This window comes from Oncorhynchus nerka, linkage group LG11, assembly GCF_034236695.1.
Source record: "Oncorhynchus nerka isolate Pitt River linkage group LG11, Oner_Uvic_2.0, whole genome shotgun sequence".
NCBI classification, from domain to species: Eukaryota; Metazoa; Chordata; class Actinopteri; order Salmoniformes; family Salmonidae; genus Oncorhynchus; species Oncorhynchus nerka.
In genome coordinates this window covers 26,284,903-26,309,052 of record NC_088406.1, presented here as the reverse complement: position 1 = coordinate 26,309,052, position 24,150 = coordinate 26,284,903, and the positions used below count along the sequence as shown (strand labels likewise).

General features: G+C 42.5%; 1 protein-coding gene across 1 annotated transcript in view; it reads right to left on the bottom strand.

Annotated features, from left to right (window-relative positions):
- Positions 1-12,634, bottom strand: part of LOC115119984 (solute carrier family 12 member 9-like) — a 69,073-nt gene extending 56,439 nt beyond the window's left edge. Inside the window, exon 1 of the mRNA XM_029648880.2 lies at positions 12,079-12,634. Coding sequence (XP_029504740.1) covers positions 12,079-12,304 — 226 coding nt within the window. The 5' untranslated portion in view covers positions 12,305-12,634. The remainder of the gene's footprint in view (positions 1-12,078) is intronic.
- Positions 12,635-24,150: the final 11,516 nt, after the last annotated feature.

The window sequence follows — 24,150 nt, the reverse complement described above, 5'->3', positions numbered from 1 at the left end:
CACCCCCCCCCACACACACATTCTGAGTCAAATGATGAAACTGTAGATGCTCAGACATTTTTTCAGCGCAATGTAACTTTATTGATCTGTCAGTTTCCCTAGCTAATTTCCTACTTGTTACACTGACACAGTATAAACAGTTCTACAGGCTTCACTGTTATGGTGCACAGTCAGTACACAAGACAATGCTCATCATGTCTTAGCAGGATCAGATGGTGACCGGTGTCCCTGCAGGGTCAGACAGCCAGGGAAGACCAGTTTTCGGAGCACAGGTGAATTTTGCAGTACATTATAACAATCAGTGAATGGATACAAAGTTCCATCTTGAGTTGATGGGTAGGCTACAGTCTGGGATCTGGGAATAATGGTCACTTCAGTTATTGAGCCATTATATTATCTAATAATAGAATCCATGTATAAATGTACACCAAGGTAATTATTTGTAATGCTTCATCTGAGCAGGATCAGATGGTGACAGGGGTCTCATCAGTGTCAGGCAACCAGGGAAGACCAGTCTGACTGCACTGAGGTGAACCTTTTTGCAGATGCAACACTTTATTCTCTCGTGCAGTAAACACTGGACAAGCCAGACGCTTCAAAGATTGAACCTATTGTAAGGCAGTCTGGCAAACCTCTAAAATTGATATCCAAAATATATCAAGGGTTGATAGAGACTTTTCCAGATGACAAAACATGTCAAACAAAAATGTGAGGAAGACCTGGGAGACGGATGATGATGATGATGAATGGAAACCGATGTGTTTGAATGCTCTGTCATGTTCATATAATCTCAGACATAAATTACTGCAGTTTAAGACCATCCATAGAACGTACTATATGCCAGCGAAACTGAATATCATTCACTCAGAAATTGTATTATTCTGTTGGAAGTGTAAAGCAAAAAAGGGGACATATTTGCATATGTTGTGGTCTCGTGAAGGCGGGCTGAATTCTGGCAAAGAGTATGTTCTTTTATCTCAGCATGTGTACATTCTCCCCATTTTGGTTTGCTTGCAAACGTTGATACTGGAGATTGTTAGGATGGGGTGATTCCAGCTATATTGTGTGCAAGTAAAAATAGCTCTACAGTACTAAACTCAGCAAAAAAAAGAAACATCCCTTTTTCAGGACCCTGTCATTCAAAGATAATCAACAACAACAAAAAACTTGTGCCTCATGCCTGCTGCAAGGAGCCATGAGGACTGCAGATGTGGCCAGGGCAAGAAATTGCAATGTCCGTACTGCGAGACGCCTAAGTGACAGGAGAATTATGTTCTCCAGGTACATCACCCAATTTAATTATATTACTCTCTGTCTGCAAACCAGAATTTGTAAGATCCTGGTGGAATGAAACAGACGGAGGCCCAGCTAAATAGTCAAAGGTTTATTCACGGAACATTCTGAAGTCAAGAATACAAAATCAATTCATTTTATACTGACTTCTCACGCCCGCACACACATACACACGTCCTACTACGCACACACTGTCTGTCTCACTACCCAGCCGACAGAGATAGTGACTTTGTCCTTGAGACGTACTCCCCGTTCTCTCCCAAATCTCTAGTCAGGTCGGCACCAAGCTCAGACAGTCTGTTTAAAATACCATAAAGGCATATTGTTTTACCCTAATTCTGACTAGGACTACACATTTATTGATTATGATTTCATACATTCTAATCAATTCCATACAATTATATGTTTCAGGGCGGTAATATTCTAATCATTCAATTAACAGAAATGTTCACCTATCACTAAGACAGGGCTACAGGGAGCCAGGACAGACAACTGATCGTCCTCGCAGTGGCAGACCATGTGTAACAACACCTGTACAGGATCAGTACATCCGAACATCACACCTGTTGGACAGCTACAAGATGGCAACAACAACTGCCTGAGTTACACCAGGAATGCACAATCCCTCCATCAGTGCTCAGACTGTCCGTAATAGGCTGAGAGAGGCTGGACTGAGGGCTTGTAGACTTGTTGTCTGATGAGAACCTGCCTTACATCACCGGCAACAACGTCGCCTATGGGCACAACCCCACCGTCGCTGGACCAGACAAGACACGTAAAAAGTGCTCTTCACTGACGAGTCACGGTTGTGTCTCACCAGGGGTGATGATCAGATTTGCATTTATCGTCAAAGGAATGAGCATTACACGAGGCCTGTACTCTGGAGCGGGATCGATCACGGCATCATCGGACTGAGCTTGTTGTCATTGCAGGCAATCTCAACTCTCCTATTCAGCATGTAAAATGCATGCTCAAAAGGATTCAGATCTGGTGATTGACTCAGCCAGTCAAGGATTTTCCACTTTTTGGCCATCAAAAACCCCTTCGTTGCTCTAGCAGTATGTTCAGGGTCATTGTCTTGTTGCATGATGAAGTGCCATCGAATGAGTTGAGGCATTTGGTTTTATCTAAGCATATAAAATATCTGTAGACCTCAGAATTCATTGTTCTACTTCTGTCTGCAGTCACATTATCGAGAAGACAAGTGAGCCTGTTCTACTGGCAGCCATACAGGCCCCAGCCATAACACCCCCTCCACAGTGTTTCACGGATGAGGTGGTATGCTTTGGATCATGGGCATGTCTTTTTTCCTCCACACTTTCCTCTTTCCATCACTCTGGTACATATTAATCTTTGTCTCATCTGTCCACAACACTTTTCTCCAGAACTCTTGGGGCTCTTTTAGGTGCTTTTTAGCAAACGGTAATCTGGCTTTTCTGTTCTTCAGGTTTATCAGTGGTTTGCATTAAAGGTTGACCGATTAATCGGAATGGTCGATTAGTTAGGTCCGATTTCAAGTTTTCATAACAATCGGAAATCTGTATTTTTGGGCGCCGATTGACGATTTTTAAAAATTTTCTTTTTTACACCTTTATTTAACTAGGCAAGTCAGTTAAGAACACATTCTTATTTTCAATGACGGCCTAGGAACGGTGGGTTAACTGCCTCTTTCAGGGGCAGAAAGACAGATTTTCACCTTGTCAGCTCGGGGATCCAATCTTGCAACCTTACAGTTAACTAGTCCAACTCGATAACGACCTGCCTCTCTCGTTGCACTCCACAAGGAGACTGCCTGTTACGCAAATGCATTAAGCCAAAGTAAGTTGCTAGCTAGCATTAAACTTATCTTATAAAAAACAATCAATCATAATCACTAGTTAACTACACATGGTTGATGATATTACTAGATATTATCTAGCGTTGTCCTGCGTTGCATATAATCTGACTGAGCATACAAGCATACAAGTATCTGACTGAGTGGTGGTAGGCAGAAGCAGGCGCGTAAACATTCATTCAAACAGCACTTTCGTGCGTTTTGCCAGCAGCTCTTAGTTGTTAGTCAAGCATTGCGCTGTTTATGACTTCAAACCTATCAACTCCCGAGATGAGGCTGGTGTAACCGAAGTGAAATTGCTAGCTAGTTAGCACGGGCTAATAGCGTTTCAAACATCACTCGCTCTGAGCCTGTGGTTGTTTCCCTTGTTCTACATGGGTAACGCTGCTTCGAGGGTGGCTGTTGTCGACGTGTTCCTTGTTTGAGCCCAGGTAGGAGCGAGGAGAGGGACGGAAGCTATTCTGTTACACTGGCAATACTAAAGTGCCTATAAGAACATCCAATAGTCAAAGGTTAATGAAATACAAATGGTATAGAGAGAAATAGTCCTATAATAACTACAACCTAAAACTTCTTACCTGGGAATATTGAAGACTCATGTTAAAAGGAACCACCAGCTTTCATATGTTCTCATGTTCTGAGCAAGGAACTGAAACGTTAACTTTCTTACATGGCACATATTGCACTTTTACGTTCTTCTCCAACACTTTGTTTTTGCATTATTTAAACCAAATTTAACATGTTTCATTATCTACTTGAGGCTAAATTGATTGTATTGATGTATTATATTAAGTTAAAATAAGTGTTAATTCAGTATTGTTGTAATTATCATTATTACAAAGAAATACTTTTTTTTTTTTAAAAAAATAAAAAAAAAAAAAAAAATCGGCTGATTAATCGTTATCGGCTTTTTTGGTCCTCCAATAAATCGGTATCTGTATCGGCATTGAAAAATCATAATCGGTCGACCTCTAGTTTGCATCTTGTAGTGTACCCTCTGTAGTCCTGCTGGTGTGGTCTTCTACGTATGGTAGACTTTGACACATCTACACCTGCATCCAGGAGAGTGTTTCTGATCTGTTGGGCTGTTGTCAGAGGGGTTTTATTCACCATAGAGAGTATTCTCCGGTCATCCACTACAGTGGTCTTCCTCAGTTTACTGGGTCTTTTGACATAATTGAGTTCACCGGTTGTTTTTTTCTTGTTAATGATGAACCAAACTGTTGACTTGGGCATGCCCAGGGTTTTTGCAATGTTCCTGATTGATTTTCATTTCTGAGCCTTATGACGGCCAGCTTAATTTGCAACACTGCTATCTTCATCATGTTGTCACACCCCAACAACAACCTCCAAAGGCAATAGCATAGTCTAGAATCAATACTTTTCATCAACAGCTCTCCTGCATTCACTAACAACACAAATTAATACGACTGCCTAACGACACATCTGAAGCCAATTCAACAAAAACTTGTAGTACCTTAAAATGGGGGGGGGCATGTACAAAAAGGTGCTATCATTTCTAAACGGTTCATCCGATATGTATGAAAATACCCTCAAATTAAAGCGGAGTCTACACGTCACCCTCATTGTTATTGTTTCCTTTCAAAATGCTAGAGTACAGAACCAAAATAACAAAAAAATGGTCACTGTCCAATGAATTACGTAGATATTCCAATTATTATTTATCTGCTGTTTCCAGCTACAACAGTCATTTACAACATTAGCAATGTCTACACTGCATTTCTGATCAACTTGATCTTATTTTAATGCACAAAAAAAGTGATTTTCTTTTGAAAAACAAGGACAATTTGAAGTGACCCCAAACTTTTGAACGGTAGCGTGTGTGTGATTTTATTAAATGGATGTTTTCCAAACCTTTGCCCTGAGACATTCAAAAAAACATGGGAAGGAAGTTGTGTTGGGGAGAGATTTGAGTTATTGACTAGAGTGATAAGGGTTGGGCGTGCAGGTGGTTCAGGCTGGCTGGGCGGTCTGGCTGAAATTTGATATAGATGGCTTGATAATCTTTTATTCTTTAAGTCTGTACTTTGTAAGAGTTGTTTATTTGTTAGGCTATTGGTTAAAGGTGCAACAATATTGATTATTTAATTATCATTGATCTAGTTCAGTCTAATAAATTACTCAGTGGTGATTTAAGCATGTACATCTTGGTGGGTAAAAAATGTTTTAAAAGTGAGATGAATGCCGGCAAAGCCACTACACAACACATTAACTGCAATATAACGATGACAAACGGTGCCCACAAACTATTAGTGCCTACATAAGAGTCCCAACAGCAGTCCCAACACCTTACCACTGCTACACCTACCTGGCTATCAGCGGAGCCTTGTCTGGCAGTGAAACAGTCTCATTTACTGACTATAAAAAATATATAGTTGATATGGCTGACATGCTTAAAACTTCTTTGGGCTGAGATCCCGCTAACGGGATCGATATGACAACAGCCAGTGAAAGTGCAGGGCGCCAAATTCAAAACAGAAATCCCCAAATTAAAATTCCTCAAATATAGTAGTATTTCACACCATTTTTAAAGATACACTTCTTGTTAATCCCACCACAGTGTCTCATTTCAAATAGGCTTTACGGCAAAAGCACCACAAACAATTGTTAGGTCAGAGCAAAGTCCCTTTTTTCCAGCCAAAGAGAGGAGTCACAAAAAAAAAAATCAGAAATAGAGATAAAATTCATCACTAACCTTTGATGATCTTCATCAGATGACACTTATAGGACTTCATGTTACACAATACATATATGTTTTGTTCAATAAAGTTCATATTTATATCAAAAAATGTCAGTATATATTGGCGCGTTGTGTTCAGTAGTTCCAAAATCATCCAGTGATTTTGCAGAGAGCCACATCAATTTACAGAAATACTCATCATAAATGTTGATGAAAATACAAGTGTTATGCATGGAACTTTAGATACACTTCTCCTTAAGGCAACCGCTGTGTCAGATTTCAAAAAAGCTTTACGGAAAAAGCAAACCATGCTATAATCTGAGTTCGGCGCTCAGAGACCAAAAAGCCAAAAAGATATGCCATATTGTGCAGTCAACATTAGTCAGAAAGCATTATAAATATTCACTTGATGATCTTCATCAGAATGCACTCCCAGGAATCACAGTCCCACAATAAATGTTTGTTTTGTTCGATAATGCCCATCATTTATGTCCAAATAGCTACTTTTGTTAGCGTGTTTTGTCACGAAGCGCGAAGTCACGAAGCACGTTCACTAGGAGCAGACGAAATGTCAAAAAGTTACGTTACAGTCCGTAGAAACATGTCAAATAATGTATAGAATAAATCTTTAGGATGTTTTTAACATGAATCTTCAATAATGTTCTAACCGGAGAATTCCTTTGCCTGTAGAATTGAGATGGTACGCAAGCTACCTCCCACATGAACAAGACTCACGAGCACGAAGCCTTCTGCCAGACCTCTGACTCATTCCCTCTCATTCGCCCCCACTTTACAGTAGAAGCATCAAACTAGGTTCTAAAGACTGTTGACATCTAGTGGAAGCCATAGGAAGTGCAACATGACCAATATCCCACTGTATCTTCAATAGGGAATGGAGTTGGAAAACGACCAACCTCAGATTTCCCACTTCCTGGTTGGATTTTATCTCAGGTTTTTGCCTGTCATATGAATTCTGTTATACTCAAACATCATTCAAACAGTTTTAGAAACTTCAGAGTGTTCTATCCAAATATACTAATACTATGCATATATTAGCAACTGGGACTGAGTAGCAGGCAGTTTAATCTGGGCACCTTATTCAGCCAAGCTACTCAATACTGCCCCCAGCCATAAGAAGTTAAACAAATGTGCTTTCTACTGACAATTGAGATGTACAAACTATGGCATAAGGGGACAACAAGCGGATAAGAGGATATTCGTAATTTTGATTAAGACATTAACGAGCAAGCTAGGACGGACGTAGTCAGTATAACTATTTGTTCAGCACTTTTGAAATGAACAGTGAAAAAATTAAGAACATGGGCCATTCTTACAGTGTTCTCCCTGTACAACAGTCAGAACCATAGGATAAATAAAGGGGGCATATAAGCAGACAATGAAAGCTCTTACAACATTCAATGATTACATTTATCAAAAACAGCTCATAGGCTACATGTTCACCACCAAGTCAGAACAGTAGGCAAAATTAAGAGGTGAAAAATAGACAAATTATTAGGGTGAGGCACATGGGCTACTAACATCTTACTACACAACATACACATAGTATTACTTTCTTAGCTACAGTATGCATATCTCCCTGGCATATTACATAATTTATGCAGCAGCATACCAGACATTTTTGGACTCATCTTGATGTGCTGTGCTCACTTGAACAGGAAGGTGGCACGGCGGTCCTTCTTGGGCAAAAGTTTTCATCAAAGTCTGGGATTCTCTGGATTTATGGTGCTTTCCTCGAATATATAGAAAGGTTGAATCATGATGAAGTCACTGATCTTCAGGTCGTAGCTCTAGAAAGAGGCAGCGTTATGAATTTACAATTCCGAGTTGGATGACAGTCCAAAATGTATTTTCCCAGTCGTAGCTTGTTTTTCCCCGAGGTCCCAGTTGTCTTGAACTCACTAAAATCAGATTTTGCAGTTTCAAGTTAAGTTGTTTTGTGAGCGACACAAACCATGCTTCATTGACAGTATGGCCAATGTTGAATGTTTATCATTTTAAACTAGGAAAAGAGAACGTCACCGGTCTTCTAGCCATCGCCAATCCATTTTTCATGTCTTGTTTTCACACACACCTGGTTTCAATTCCCTAATTACATGTTGTATATTTTCCCTCTGTTTCCCCCATGTTCTTGTCAGGAATTGTTTATTTATGTTTCCTCCTTCTCGGATTGCGCCCAGTGTAAGGCTCCTAGGCACCTGCCCAGAGGTAAGTTACAACCCTTACCCGTTCCACAATGGCCCGTGGTCGCACCTGTCGGTGGGTTTCATAACCGATCTTCCACCTTCACAGGGTAACACCACGATCCTGGTCGTTGTGGATCGTTTTTCTAAGTCCTGTCGTCTCCTCCCTTTGCCCGGTCTCCCTACGGCCCTATGAACTGCGGAGGCCCTGTTTACTCACGTCTTCCGGCACTATGGGGTGCCTGAGGATATAGTGTCTGATCGGGGTCCCCAGTTCACGTCGAGGGTCTGGAGGGCGTTCATGGAACGTCTGGGCGTCTCGGTCAGCCTTACCTCAGGATTTAACCCCAGGAGTAATGGGCAGGTGGAGAGAGTTAACCAGGATATGGGTAGGTTTCTGAGATCTTATTGCCAGGACGAGGCCGGTGTCGGTGCGCTGCTGGAGCCTCGCATCAAGGGGGAGGGGGGGTGCTGTCACTACTTCTACCGAAGTCGGTTCCTCTCCTTGTTCGGGCGTTGTTCGGCGGTCGACGTCACCGGTCTTCTAGCCATCGCCGATCCATTTTTCATGTTCCATTTTTTTTGTTGTCTTGTTTTCAATTCCCTAATTACATGTTGTATATTTTCCCTCTGTTTCCCCCCATGTCTTTGTGGGGAATTGTTTATTTGTAAGTACTCATGCTATGTGTTACTGGTGCGCTACGGGTTTTGTACCCATGTCTTTGTGGGGAATTGTTTATTTGTAAGTACTCATGCTATTGTACAGGTTTTGTCTTTGTGGGGAATTGTTTATTTGTAAGTACTCGTGCTATGTGTTACTGGTGCGCTACGGGTTTTGGACCCATGTCTTTGTGGGGAATTGTTTATTTGTAAGTACTCTAGTATTTATTTGTAAGTACTTTATCTGTGGCCAATGACCTTGAGTCTTCTTGGATAGGCACTTCTAATGTAACTTTATGGCAGCACCCAAGGGGCTTGAATTTGAGAGCTCTACCCTTAAGACTTGGAGGTGACTTAGTGTCCTTATGAGTGACAGAACACTGAGCCAATCACGGTGCAATGCTCCGTATTTTCTGTTGGCTTGCCCCACCACCACAGAAAGCACTGAGCTTTACATTGCCACTGACACGGCCTGCAACGAAAACATGCGGTCTCTCCTTCACTGCAGCCGAGGTGAGTAAGACATTTAAACGTGTTAACCCTCGCAAGGCTGCAGGCCCAGACGGCATCCCCAGCCGCGCCCTCAGAGCATGCGCAGACCAGCTGGCCGGTGTGTTTACGGACATATTCAATCAATCCCTATACCAGTCTGCTGTTCCCACATGCTTCAAGAGGGCCACCATTGTTCCTGTTCCCAAGAAAGCTAAGGTAACTGAGCTAAACGACTACCGCCCCGTAGCACTCACTTCCGTCATCATGAAGTGCTTTGAGAGACTAGTCAAGGACCATATCACCTCCACCCTACCTGACACCCTAGACCCACTCCAATTTGCTTACCGCCCAAATAGGTCCACAGACGATGCAATCTCAACCACACTGCACACTGCCCTAACCCACCTGGACAAGAGGAATACCTATGTGAGAATGCTGTTCATCGACTACAGCTCGGCATTCAACACCATAGTACCCTCCAAGCTCGTCATCAAGCTCGAGACCCTGGGTCTCGACCCCGCCCCTGTGCAACTGGGTTCTGGACTTCCTGACGGGCCGCCCCCAGGTGGTGAGGGTAGGCAACAACATCTCCTCCCCGCTGATCCTCAACACGGGGCCCCACAAGGGTGCGTTCTGAGCCCTCTCCTGTACTCCCTGTTCACCACGACTGCGTGGCCATGCACGCTCCAACTCAATCATCAAGTTTATGGACGACACAACAGTGGTAGGCTTGATTACCAACAACGACGAGACGGCCTACAGGGAGGAGGTGAGGGCCCTCGGAGTGTGGTGTCAGGAAAATAACCTCACACTCAACGTCAACAAAACTAAGGAGATGATTGTGGACTTCAGGAAACAGCAGAGGGAACACCCCCCCTATCCACATCGATGGATCAGTAGTGGAGAGGGTAGCAAGTTTTAAGTTCCTCGGCATACACATCACAGACAAACTGAATTGGTCCACTCACACTGACAGCGTCGTGAAGAAGGCGCAGCAGCGCCTCTTCAACCTCAGGAGGCTGAAGAAATTCGGCTTGTCACCAAAAGCACTCACAAACTTCTACAGATGCACAATCGAGAGCATCCTGGCGGGCTGTATCACCGCCTGGTACGGCAACTGCTCCGCCCTCAACCGTAAGGCTCTCCAGAGGGTAGTGAGGTCTGCACAACGCATCACCGGGGGCAAACTACCTGCCCTCCAGGACACCTACACCACCCGATGTTACAGGAAGGCCATAAAGATCATCAAGGACATCAACCACCCGAACCACTGCCTGTTCACCCCGCTATCATCCAGAAGGCGAGGTCAGTACAGGTGCATCAAAGCTGGGACCGAGAGACTGAAAAACAGCTTCTATCTCAAGGCCATCAGACTGTTAAACAGCCACCACTAACATTGAGTGGCTGCTGCCAACACACTGTCATTGACCCAACTCCAGCCACTTTAATAATGGGAAATGATGTAAATATATCACTAGCCACTTTAAACAATGCTACCTTATATAATGTTACTTACCCTACATTATTCATCTCATATGCATATGTATATACTGTACTCTAGATCATCGACTGCATTCTTATGTCACTAGCCACTTTAACTATGCCACTTTGTTTACTTTGTCTACATACTCATCTCATATGTATATACTGTACTCGATACCATCTACTGTATGCTGCTCTGTTCCATCACTCATTCATATATCCTTATGTACATATTCCTTATCCCCTTACACTGTGTATAAGACAGTAGTTTTGGAATTGTTAGTTAGATTACTTGTTGGTTATCACTGCATTGTCGGAACTAGAAGCACAAGCATTTCGCTACACTCGCATTAACATCTGCTAACCATGTGTATGTGACAAATAAAATTTGATTTGATTTTGATTTGATTTAGGCGGAAATACCTGCATTTTGGAGCTGCCTTACTCAAGAAAACAAAAAAAGAGACCATGTTTGTATGCTGCTTTATTAACTCAAATATATATTATTTTACATTGTTTGCAAACTGATATGTGACACGTATTAATGCCATAATAACATGCAAGCCCCCCCTAAAATGGGTTTTTTGTTTGTTTTATTGTTGTTTTTTTATGCAAAAAATGTGGGGCTCAAAAGAGCCCTGAACTTCAGGTCGCCACTGCAATCATTTAAGCATATTTAATAATGATCTCTTACCTAGATGACCGTGGGCATTTTTGCTTACTTTTTGTTGTTCTAAATAGAGACGGCTAGAAGGGCCATATTAGATTTTGTAGAAATGCAAGGAAAATAGCTTCAGATGCCCCCCAAAATTGAGAGGACCCCAAATCCCCACCAAATAATGTTCCCCACTTCTAAAACCAAAATTGGTATCTGCCCGCTTTTGGCTAGAGCGCACATATAGCCTACATAACGACAAAAGACCGATATTATTTTGTTAAAAGACAGCCAAACATCGACGATCAAATCACCAGAATAAGACTCGATATTTATAGAAAAGTCGCATTTAACTCGTCACCTTGCACTTTCACCACCGTGTGAATTTCATAATTTTCTTAATCTGTAATCTAATAATTGCATTCGTTTTACTGACACAAGAAGATCCCACCTTGTCTAGCGTATTTTTTGTCGACATTTGGAAAGTTTACCGAAAAAATTGTTCCCATCAGGCCTGTATTTTTATTCAAGAATGTTGAATAAAATTATATTTTAACGTTAACATTTTTTCCCACATTCTGGTTTGTAGAGTTCGTGAGAGTTAACTTTCCTGATTCCAACTTTAATTTATGCCCGATGTAGAATTCGATGGAATTCAAAGTCGGGTTTCCAGGCTACAACTGGCTCAAATTTACCAATATGGGCCTAAAATAAAGCTATATTGTGGACACTGTCATAAATAACCGTAGGCTATACTCACCAATTCGTAGGAAGACCACCACGCTGAACATAGACAGTAAGGTGGGTATCACCACCCCAAAGAATGTGGAGAGTTTTTTGGGACGACTCTGGTGCGCCGACTTCAGTCTGGAAAAAGCCAGGGACTGCTCCACAGTCTCCCCAGGCAGACATGTATGATGCTCCCCCGACTGCTCATTGACGCTTGTGGAGAGACGATAGTGCAGGAGCGGTGTCCTCTCCGACATGGCGAAGCTGCTGTTGGCTACTAGGACTAGCCAGAACTTCAGAACACCCTGCCACCAATTGTTTCGGCTTTATCAACTAAGATAGTTTCTAGAGTTCACTCCCAAACGTAGAAGCAAAAATCAGTTCGCGTGACTTTACTAAGACATGATTTTCTCAATAATGTAACCAGACGCTGGACAACACTGTCACGGGCCAATCATTGAAGTCTGAATGTTAATCAATATAGTGATATAGAATGCCTACCTCGACATTATAAATACATGTTCTCCTCGTGTGGCCTAACTCCACTCGAACTCAGAGACAGCACTATCTTGTCGTGGGCCTACATTAAAAAAAAAACATTTTCGTAAAAGTTGTCTTTAGCGTTACCATTATAGCCACTGTGTTGTGAACCCAGCGACATCTAGGTCATGTAATCATACAGCACATTTTCAAAATAAAAGTTATTAAGCAACCTAATTTAGCAGGGGTAAAAGAAACGCCTGAGCGGAGTTCCCACGTTTGGTTTTCACGGGAAAGGGAACCTAGGTTGAAGGTATTGTATCCCTGAAAATCAGATGCACCAGGTTGTTTCCAATGCCAGAAAACCAGATGCATCCAATGCCAATGACGCTAAGGGTGAATTTAAAATTGCTTAAACATACATTTATCCAAAAGACAAACAATATATTATTGAAATCAAATAACAAACTTTGAAAGTCCCAAGTATGTATGCTGCAATAGCCTATGTGCCAGGTTGTTATCTGGTGTACTGTGATCTTAGAAATGCTCTCTAGGACCATGCCTCAGGACTACCTGGCCTGACGACTCCTGGATGTCCCCTTCCCCAGTCCATCCAGTTGTGCTGCTGGTCCAGTTGTACTGTTCTTCCTGCAACTGGGGACCCTGACCTGATTCATCGGGTGTGCTACCTTGTCCCGGACCTGCTGTTTGTCATAAGGTGAAAGCACCAATTTGTAAGTCGCTCTGGATAAGAGCGTCTGCTAAATGACTTAAATGTAATGTAAATGTTTCGGCCCCTTCTGTCTCTCTCTCTTTCCCGGACCTGCTGTTTCGGCCCCTTCTGTCTCTCTCTCTTTCCCGGCCCTGCTGTCTTGACCTCTGAATACATAGCTATGAAAAGCCAACTGACATTGACTCCTGAAGTGTTGAACTGTTGCACCCTCTAAATAGTTTTTAGCTCATTTTAGCTCTACACATCACATTTCTACTGTACCATTTAAACTACAGAAGTTGTCAGCCCTGTACATCTGCTTAGTATTGTACTTTTAAAACTATAAAAGTTGTTGTTTTGGAATGCTCAGACCCTCTACTAATGGGATCCTGTGTCATACCGTGAAGATTTGTGACATTGGGGTATTTTTTAGAGACCTGCAAATAAGGCCTTGTGTCATTGAGGTATTCTTTAAAGAGCTGTAAATAAGGCCTTGGGTTATTGGGGTATTTTTTAGAGAGATTTGTAAATAAGGCCTTGGGTTATTGGGATATTTTTAGAGAGATTTGTAAATAAGGCCTTGGGTTATTGGGGTATTTTTTAGAGAGATTTGTAAATAAGGCCTTGGGTTATTGGGATATTTTTTAGAGAGATTTGTAAATAAGGCCTTGGGTTATTGGGATATTTTTTAGAGAGATTTGTAAATAAGGCCTTGGGTTATTGGGGTATTTTTTAGAGAGATTTGTAAATAAGGCCTTGGGTTATTGGGATATTTTTTAGAGAGATTTGTAAAAAAAAAATTAAAAAAAAGGCCTTGGGTTATTGGGGTATTTTTTGGGGTCAGCGGTCACAGTAGCTTTCTGCTGAAAAATAGACACTTGCGGTAAACTTCATGGTATGAAACTGGATCTTATTAGTAGAGAGTCTGATGATTCTGAAATGCCCCCTTTTATGCTGACGACATCTATAGTTTAAAATAAATGTTATAGAATCAAACATCTGTTGATCAATCGATCAAATGTATTTCATAATGCCCTTTTTACGTCAGCAGTTGTTACAAAGTGCTTTACAGATACCGAGCCTAAACCCCCAAAGAGCAAAGCAATGAAGATGCAGAAGCACAGTGGCTTGGAAAACAACCATGGAGGCAGGAACCTAGGAAGAAACCTAGACACCAGACTCTATGTTGTTTGTGTTTTCAATAAATGCATGGAACTTTAAACTATATGTTTTTTTAATTGTTAAATCAGAAAAGCATTCTTTAACAGTCAAGTAACCTTTTTTTCAGGGGGGATTTTTTATTAGAAAATGGCCTTATGGTGATAGCGTGTGTGATGCTGGCCTTGTTCAAAAGAGTCAAATCACCATACATCCTGTGTAAATGCTGACTGACTGTTCTACAAAGTAGTTATTTATGATGCAAGGTGATTTGTATATCAGTCAATCGGCAATGTCGAACAAGCCATTGTGTTCAAGTAAATGGAGAACTTTTATTTTGAAGCTATTTGGGACACGTTGATGTCGCATATTGGCGCTGATTTCACGGAGCTCATTCCGTTGACTAGATTTATCATGTGACGCCAGTATTTTCTAGTTTGTCACCCGCTCGTATGAGCCAGCCCAATTGTCCAATCAACTCTCTCCAACTTGTCAAAGCATTTTGGTTTAAAATATTACATTGTGACAATCTCCGTGTCTTACTTCCTTATTACTGGAAACTTTGCATCGAAACGAAAGTTGACACCTGTTTACACTCAACAAGTGACATTGTATCCTTGGAATAAATTAGCCTACAGTAATTATGTTGCTGTTGGCTAATCCTTCTATCTGACGTTACCATGGAATCGCAACCTAAAAACTGCTAAATAAATCACTGAGTCCAGCACTAATACCAAAAATCCACACTCTTGCATTAGATTTAATCTTCTACGGATGTAGTCTATAAATAGAAACCATGGGGAGGCTACATAACGTCTATACATGTAATTATTTACATAGCCTACACCGTTTAATGGAATGCATTTAATGATTTCAATTTGTTATAACATTCCATGTAACAGGCTACATCATGCATATTGAAAATACAGAAATAATAAGCTAATCATATTTCTATATAAACTGTGACATAGCCTATATGAATATCAATCATACAGAATACAACACACACACTCTTTCTCCCTCCCTCGCTTGACCTTTTTATTCAGTCTTTTGGCTCAACTTTTTCCAAACCAACCATTCTTCAAAAGTGTGCATTTGATAAATATTCCTCTTCCATTCTTCCAACCAGTGCAGTAATCGATTTTTAACCAACTATATTTCCACCATGGATGTTTTTTCCCTCCTATCATGGCTGTGAAAAACCATACATAATAGGCTACCTTTACTCTGTGGATATTCCCATTTGAATAAATAATGTAGCAAGTCTTCTTCCAATTTGGCACAGAGGCAGTTTAAAGTGGGGCCAACAGTCTTTAGAATTGTCTCATCTAATTAAGAGCATAGGTCCAGTCTCTGTGGACTTTGCCTCACTGATAGTGCCTGCTTCTAACAGAGAGCCATTAATGGCGTCCTTTTGTGGATCTAACTCCGCCATGGCTCGCTGGCCAAAGCCTATGGGGAAATGAATGGGGTTTTGGATTAATGCTGAAAATAAGGATTTTGATAAGCACAGGTTGGGGAGATTGTATGCATTTTGTTCTATGAGATCATCTTCATCAGCTAATGTCACTTTTTGTGAAATTTGAAGCATTTATGTAAGCAGCAAAGCAAGCACAGAAAGACATCATTCATAAAGGTAGTGTTAACTGATATCTTACAGAACAAAAAATATAAGATCTCCTAAAGCTGTCATAACCGCATTCTTTCAACATTCATTTCCCCTATAGGAATGGCTGAACCAACCAGAGGAAACTCATTTCCAGTTTTTAGGACTACACGCTGGCGAGCTCTATAGAAGCCAGTTGTAGCCTACTCAGATCCCACCTATCCCTCAACGGGTACCACACCATGTCGTGCTGTATATCACCAGCAGAGGACTCTGTAACTCCATCAATAAATCCAGGTGGTAGCAAAACACTGCCGTGTAGTAAAGAGATCTCCACCAGGGTGTGCCCTAGATTCTTCATCCAGTTCAGCATTGATAAGGGAGAGAGAAGAAATCCCAGGTTATCATCTCTGTCCCAAGCAGCTGTCTCTGAGGTCCAGGGAGAGGCACTCCAGCTTCCCCCGGAGCAGCTTGCCGTACAGCTACAGCACCTGGTTCAGACTCTGGCTCTGCTGGCTGGGACAGCCTGGGTCTGGATCTGGGTCTGTCATGTCATCCTGTGGACCAGCAGACAAACAGTCAAGTATTTGTGGAGAAAAAAAGAAAGAAAGAATGAAAGAAAGAGAGAGAGAGAGAGAGATGTCATGAATGAAAGCTAGAGAGTAAGTGTGCAAGTGTGTGTATGTCTCTGTCGGTATGTGCGTACGTGTGTGTGCGTCTTACTGTGATGTCCAGGTTGGTGACTATGTGAAGGTAGTTTGTTATTCCATGCTCCAGTCTCTCCAGCTGAGTTTGGTCTGTGTCCTCACTCTCCAACAACACCCCCAAACCCCTCTCACCTCAGCATGCTTCTCCTGCAGCTAGGGAGTCACACACACATGCACGCACGCACAAACAAAATCGATTTGTAACTTTATGACTTTGTGTTATATTAAAATTTAGATTTAAGTTTACATATTTCTGATGCCAGGATGAACCACTGTGAGCAACCCCTGTTTACTCTCTTCAGCCTGCACTGTCATCTGAGTACCCTATTACACCATGCTCTGACGAGCACCGAAGTGGACTCCCAACTGCGGTTATGGTTTTCGTTCTATGGAGTAGGGAGCAATATCAAGCAATCACATGAATTTATAAAGCCCTTTTTTACATCAGCTGATGTCACAAAGTGCTGTACAGAAACCAGCCTAAAACCCCAAACAGCAAGCAATGCAGATGTAGAAGCGCCGTGGCTAGGAAAAACTTCCCATAAAGGCAGGAACCTAGGATGAAACTTAGAGAGGAACCAGGCTCTGAAGGGTGGCCAGACCTCTTCTGGCTGTGCCGGATGGAGATTATAACAGTACATGGCCAAGATGTTCAAACGTTCATAGATGACCAGCAGGGTCAAATAATAATAATCACAGTGGTTGTAGAGGGTGCAACAGGTCAGCACCTCAGGAGTAAATGTCAGTTGGCTTTTCATAGCGATCATTCAGAGTTAGAGACAACAGGTGCGGTAGAGAGAGAGAGAGTTGAAAACAGCAGGTCCGGGACAAGGTAGCACGTCCTTGTCCCGGACCTGCTGTTTAAACAATCCGGGGCTGCATTATCCACTTAGCCTGATGTGGCCCCGGGTTGTTTAAACACCTTCGTGCCTTGGTGCGTCTTTCTCGAGTTGGTCTGCACAGAGGAATTCTCTCAGCAGATCTATGGAGTAGAGCAGGACTCTCCAGTTTATCAGCTTTACGAAGGCTGCCCTTCAGGACCGAGATACTCCCATGACCTGCAAAACTTGATCTTTACGAGTAGGTCACTTGCCCCCGGGCCCCTACTGGGAAGCAAAAGAAGGTGGCCCTGTCGACTCCCGGCAGCTTGTTTATGATTGATGGAGCAACAGGGAGGTAGTGTGCAATCTTTTCAGATTTAGCCACCTCGAGGGTGTCAAAGGCGACTTCGTATCGCACCGTAATATCAACCTCCAAATCTGCACAGCTTTTCACAAATATCAAGTCAGGTTTCCTAAGTCTCCCATTCAGCATGGAGATATGCATCTCCTTGATAAAATTCCATCTGTTGCTTTCAGCTTCCGTTACTAATAGTTCACACACCTTGTTTTGCCTATTTATGTGGGCTCCTTGGATCGACAACCATTGACCCAGGATGTGTGAGCAAGATTCATACGTGGCTGGACAGCACCTGCAAGAAGAATCCATCTCCGGCCTTCCCCTTGCGAGCATCCGGGTGGGATAAACATTGACCCTCAACTTAAGCCCATCAATGTACTAACCGTGCTTGAATTCATTGAAGAGGGATTAGCAAGTCAAGTTTTGTTGGTCTTGTCATTGCCAAAGGCCTGCATCCCCATACCTTGAGTTACCAGGCTGATCCATTTCCGCATTTCCCCCTGCCTCCAATCACATGGATTGGGCACTGCAGCGTCACTAAACCAGTTGTGTTGTTGTCAAGGGAGGGAATCTTTGTGTTGCTCCCACAGTCTGTCAATCAACTGTGCTGTGATTTATCCTCCGGGTGCACTCATCTGCTGAGTGCCACAGCCGGTGGATCTTTCTGGCCTGAATCGATGGAATCTGGCGGGCCAACTTCACGATGCCAGGCTTACCGTCTCAGTGTTTCTCATACAGCAACCCGTTACAGGTGAGAAGTGTAGACATTCCTTCACCATAGTTCCTTTCCTTCTATCTGTAAGGGAGTGTGAAATTATTGATGGAGCACAACTTGCTATAAGACAGCAAGAAAATATCAAATAGTTACAATTATAACTACAGTTCATTTATTAGTTCTTAAACTTACAAGGCAATATAATCCTGGAGACAGTAGATGTTTTACAAAACAAATACGACTTATTTAGATATAACCAGGGTAAAGCAAGTGAATGAACAGGATGATTGTGATTGCAAAATGATGTACTAATGTGGTAGGCTACAGAATCAAACAGGTCCCAAACAGGGAATGGAGATTTCAGGGCCTAAAATCAAACAGTCGTTCTTGATATTTCAGAACAAAACAAGGCCAGGCTTAAATAAATATACATGGTAATAACAGAAGTAACAGATAATGGATTTAGAGCTAGATGGCGCCGACAGAGATGGTTGCCCCGCTACAGGTTCTTCGTTTCTTTATGCATTACTTCTTACATTGTTTTCCCAGAAAATCTCAAGTGTTATTACATACAACCTGGAAGAACTACTGGATATAAAAGTGATGTCAATTTACCAACATTATGACCAGGAATATGACTTTCTGAATCGGATCCTTTGTTCGGACCTGGGATCTTATCCCAGAGGCCGACCCAAAACAACGCGGTCGCCGAAGGAGAGGCAGACGGAGCGGCCTACTGGTCAGAATAAGAAGGCGAGCACACCATCCACCACTTCTGAGCATATTACTTTCCAATGTCAAATCTCTAGATAACAAGGTGAACGAAATTAGGGCACGAGTTGCCTTCCAGAGAGACATCAGAGATTGTAACATTATTTGATTCACAGAAACATGGCTCACTCGGGATATGTTATCAGAGTCGGTACAGCCACCTGGTTTCTTCATGCATCACGCCGACAGAAACAAACATCTCTCTGGTAAGAAGAAGAGTGAGGGTGTATCCCTTATGATTAACGACAAATGGTGTAATCATAACAACATACAGGAACTCAAGTCCTTTTGTTCACCTGACCTAGAATTCCTTACAATCAAATGCCGACTGCATTATCATCCAAGAGAATTCTGTTTGATTATAGTCACAACCGTGTATTTCCCACCCCCAAGCAGAAACATCGTCGGCCCTGAAAGAACTTCACTAGACTCTATGTAAACTGGAAACCATACATCCTGAGGCTGCATTTATTGTAGCTGGGGATTTTAACAAAGCTAACCTGAGAACAAGACTTCCTAAATTCTATCAGCATATCGAATGCACGACACAAGCTGGTTGCATTCTGGATCATTGCTACTCTAACTTCCGCGATGCATACAAAGCCCTCCTCCGCCCTGCCTTTGGAATATCTGACCATGACACCATTTTGTTGCTCCCAGCCTATAGACTGAAACTAAAACAGGAAACTCCTGTGCTCAGGTACAGTGGGGCAAAAAAGTATTTAGTCAGCCACCAATTGTGCAAGTTCTCCCACTTAAAAAGATGAGAGAGGCCTGTAATTTTCATCATAGGTACATTTCAACTATGACAGACAAAATGAGAAAACAAAATCCTCCAGTCCTTTACGTGTCTTTTGACAAATTCCAAGCAGCCTGTCATGTAACTTTTACTGAGGAGTGCCTTCCATCTGGCCCCTCTACCATAAAGGCCTGATTGGTGGAGTGCTCCAGAGATGGTTGTCCTTCTGGAAGGTTCTCCCATCTCCACAGAGGAAATCTGGAGCTTTGTCAGAGTGACAATCAGGTTCTTGGTCATCTCCCTGACCAAGGCCCTTCTTCCACAATTGCTCAGTTTGGCCAGGCGGACAGCTCTAGGAAGAGTTTTGATGGTTCAAAAAACTTCTTCCATTATGGGATTAAGGAATGATGGAGGCCAGTGTGTTCTCAGGGATCTTCAATGCAACTTGGAATGCAATTTAATACCCATTTAGAGGTCAGCGCACACCACGCACCTGCTAATATTCCTCCATAAATTAGCTAATTTTGGCAAAAAGTTGTATTTTTAGGACTGTCTCTTTCACCAAACGCTATAGACTACATATTTTCAGGCAGGTGTGCTATTAGCAATGACAATTCTCCTGTAGCCTAACTGATGTAGGATAGTGTCACGTGTGCTCCCTCTCCGGCCTCTAGGTCACCAGGCTGCTCATTATGGCGCACACCTGTCACCATCGTTACACACACATGTACGTCATCACACTCACCTGGACTCCATCACTTCCCTGATTACCTTCCCTATATATGTCACTCCCTTTGGTTCCTTCCCCAGGAGTTATTGTTTCTGTTCCAGTGTTAAATCTGTGCGTTGTTCATGTTTCATATTGAGTTTATTTATTAAAACACTCCCTCCCTGAACTTGAATCCCGACTCTCAGTAACACATCTTTACAGATAGTGTTTACAGATAGTGATTAGGCTATAGATGGCTGTAGCATGGGGTTACCCATCTGCAGTTGTTTAGGCTAGATAAAGTGTTCAGAATTTTGGTTTTGATGCCATTAACAGCTTAGCATAACGATGCCACTGTGAAAAAATGCCTTTATTTATTTTTATTTCACCTTTGTTTTACCAGGTAAGCTGGTTGAGAACAAGTTCTCATTTATAACTGTGACCTGGCCAAGATAAAGCAAAGCAGTGCGGCACAAACAACAACACAGAGTTACACATGGAATAAACAAGAGGACAGTCAATAACACAATAGAAAAAAAGAAAGTATATATACAGTGTGTACAAATGGCGTGAGGAGGTAAGGCAATAAATAGGCCTTAGTAGCGATGTAATTACAATTTAGCAAATTAACACTGGGGTGATAGATGAGTAGATGGTGATGTGCAAGTAGAAATACTGGTGTGCAAAAGAGCAGAATGTAAATAAAAACAATATGGGGATGAGGTAGGTAGATTGGGTGGGCTATTTACAGATGAGCTATGTACAGCTGCAGCAATCGGTTAGCTGCTCAGATAGCTGATGTTTAAAGTTAGTAAGAGAAATACAAGTCTCCAGCTTCAGAGATTTTTGCAATTCGTTCCAGTCATTGGCAGCAGAGAACTGGAAGGAAAGGCGGCCAAATGAAGTGTTGGCTGTGGGGATGACCAGTGAGATGTACCTGCTGGAGCGCGTGCTACGGGTGGGTGTTGTTATCGTGACCAGTGAGCTGAGATAAGGCGGAGCTTTATCTAGCATAGACTTATAGATGACCTGGAGCCAGTGGTTCTGGGGACGAATATGTATCGAGGGTCAGCCGACTAGAGCATACAGGTCGCAGTGGTGGGTGATATAAGGGGCTTTGGTGACAAAACTGATGGCACTGTGATCGACTGCATCCAGTTTGCTGAGTAGAGTATTGGAAGCTATTTTGAAAATGACATTGCCGAAGTCGAGGATCGGTAGGATAGTCAGTTTTACGAGGGTATGTTTGGCGGCGTGAGTGAAGGAGGCTTTGTTCCGAAATAGGAAGCCGATTCTAGATTTAATTTTGGATTGGAGATGTTTAATATGAGTCTGGAAGGAGAGTTTACAGTCTAGCCAGACACCTAGGTATTTGTAGTTGTCCACATATTCTTGGTCAGAACCGTCCAGAGAAGCAATGATAAAGCAATAAAACAATGATAACTATCCTAAACAACAGTGTACAAGGCATATTGACATTTGAGAGAGACATAAAGTGAGGCATAAAGAAATCACAGGCGTTGATTGGGAGAGCTAGCTAAGACAACAATGGGTAAAACAACAACAGCTAATCAGCTAGGACAACAACAACATGTAAAATGGCTATGAATAGGCAGAGAGGGTCGGTTTACTACACACAGGGCCTGAGTTCAAGGCAGGAGCCAACAGATGAACAAAAAATAATTAATGAACAGTCCAGCAGGCATCAGCTATGTAGCCAAGTGATCATAGGGCCCAGTGAACAGCAATAGATGGAACAGGGAAGCGGCGGGGTAGTCTCTACAACGCTAGCACGCGGGAGACACAGCGTTTAAAGTTAGCAGGCCAGGGTAACTAGAAGCGTCTGCTCCGATGTCCAGCAAAGGCCGGTTGAGGGCACAGCGGATGGAGTTATGTCGGCGGACCAGTCATGGTGGTAAGGCGGGGCACTGTGTCAACATAGGGTCCGGGCCAGATGGCGAAAGAGGTATTGTAGTTGTAGTAATTTTGTTTGCTAGCCGGGAGATGCGCCTGACTTGCGGCTAACTGGTGCTAGCTTCGGGGCAGGGGCGTTAGCCACTATAGCCACTCGGCAGCAGCTAGCTAGCAGTGATGATCAGATGCAAAGGTCCAGAGCTTACAGCAAGGATCCGGTGGAGTAGTGGATTCTAGCCGTGTTAGGGGTAGAGTCCGGGAGGCATCGGCTGAGTAGCCGAGTGATCACAGAGTAGGCCGGGAGGTGGGCCTGGCTCAGGGCTAGCTTCGGGGCTGGGTCACTCTGTGGCAGCTAGCTAGCTGTGATGATCAGGAGTAATGGTCCAGAGTTTACGGCAGGAATCTGGCATTGTAGTGGAGAAAACAGTCCGATACAGGCAGGCTGGCAAGTATTATCCAGGCAAAAAAAAACAGCTGGTGTCTGTGCTGAAGGTAAAGGCTGCTAGCAGTGACTAACAATGACTAAATAGCTAGTAGCTAATTAGCTGGTTAGCTTCTGATGGCTAGCTTTTGATGGAGGTTCTGGCTATAAGGTCTAAAAAATAGCGGATCCGTGTCACATTGGGTGAGGCGGGTTACCGGAAGGTATATTTAATAAAAAAAATGGAAAAGAGATTGAAAATATATTGAAATATATACAAAAAAATACGAAAAATACAAAAAGTAAACAAGAGGACAACAAACCACGTCTGCATTGCTACGCCATCTTGGAAATAAAGTCAAATAAACAGCAATGTTACTGTGTAAAACACATACTGTACGGTCAACTCTATCTGACAGAGAATTCTGCTTATATCAAGCTATATCACAACCGTAAAGTTCAGGTGTTGAGTCTCCAAGACCATTAATTGAGTGCTTTTGAAGTGACAGGTTGGAGCGCACCCATGCCGCTCATGAGTACAGCAACAAGTTGTCATATGGCACAATACACTTCTGATCAAATTCGACCCATGTAATCAATTAAGCTATGCCAGCCTGAACATGTTTCCAATATGTACTATTCCATTTGCAACCATGAAAACCAATAGGCTACCAAGAAACATTCCGATATGCACACCCAAAAAAGTGAGCGCCAGTTTATGCTCTCACTAGAATACAGTGTCCCAACCACAATAATATACTGACCATTAGGATCTGAAATCGAGGATGAGAAAATAACATGTATATTTTCCCTTAGAAACTACAACCAGGAAAATATGTGACACTGAGTTGATGGTTCATGTTTTTACAATATCTTAAAAACAATATATTTGTTAGCAGAGTGAAAGTAGTGCTTCTGATACAGTGAGTTAAACAAAGAGGAGAAAACAGGTGAGATGCAGAGTTTTCAACCTTTTTATTTAGAGACGAAAG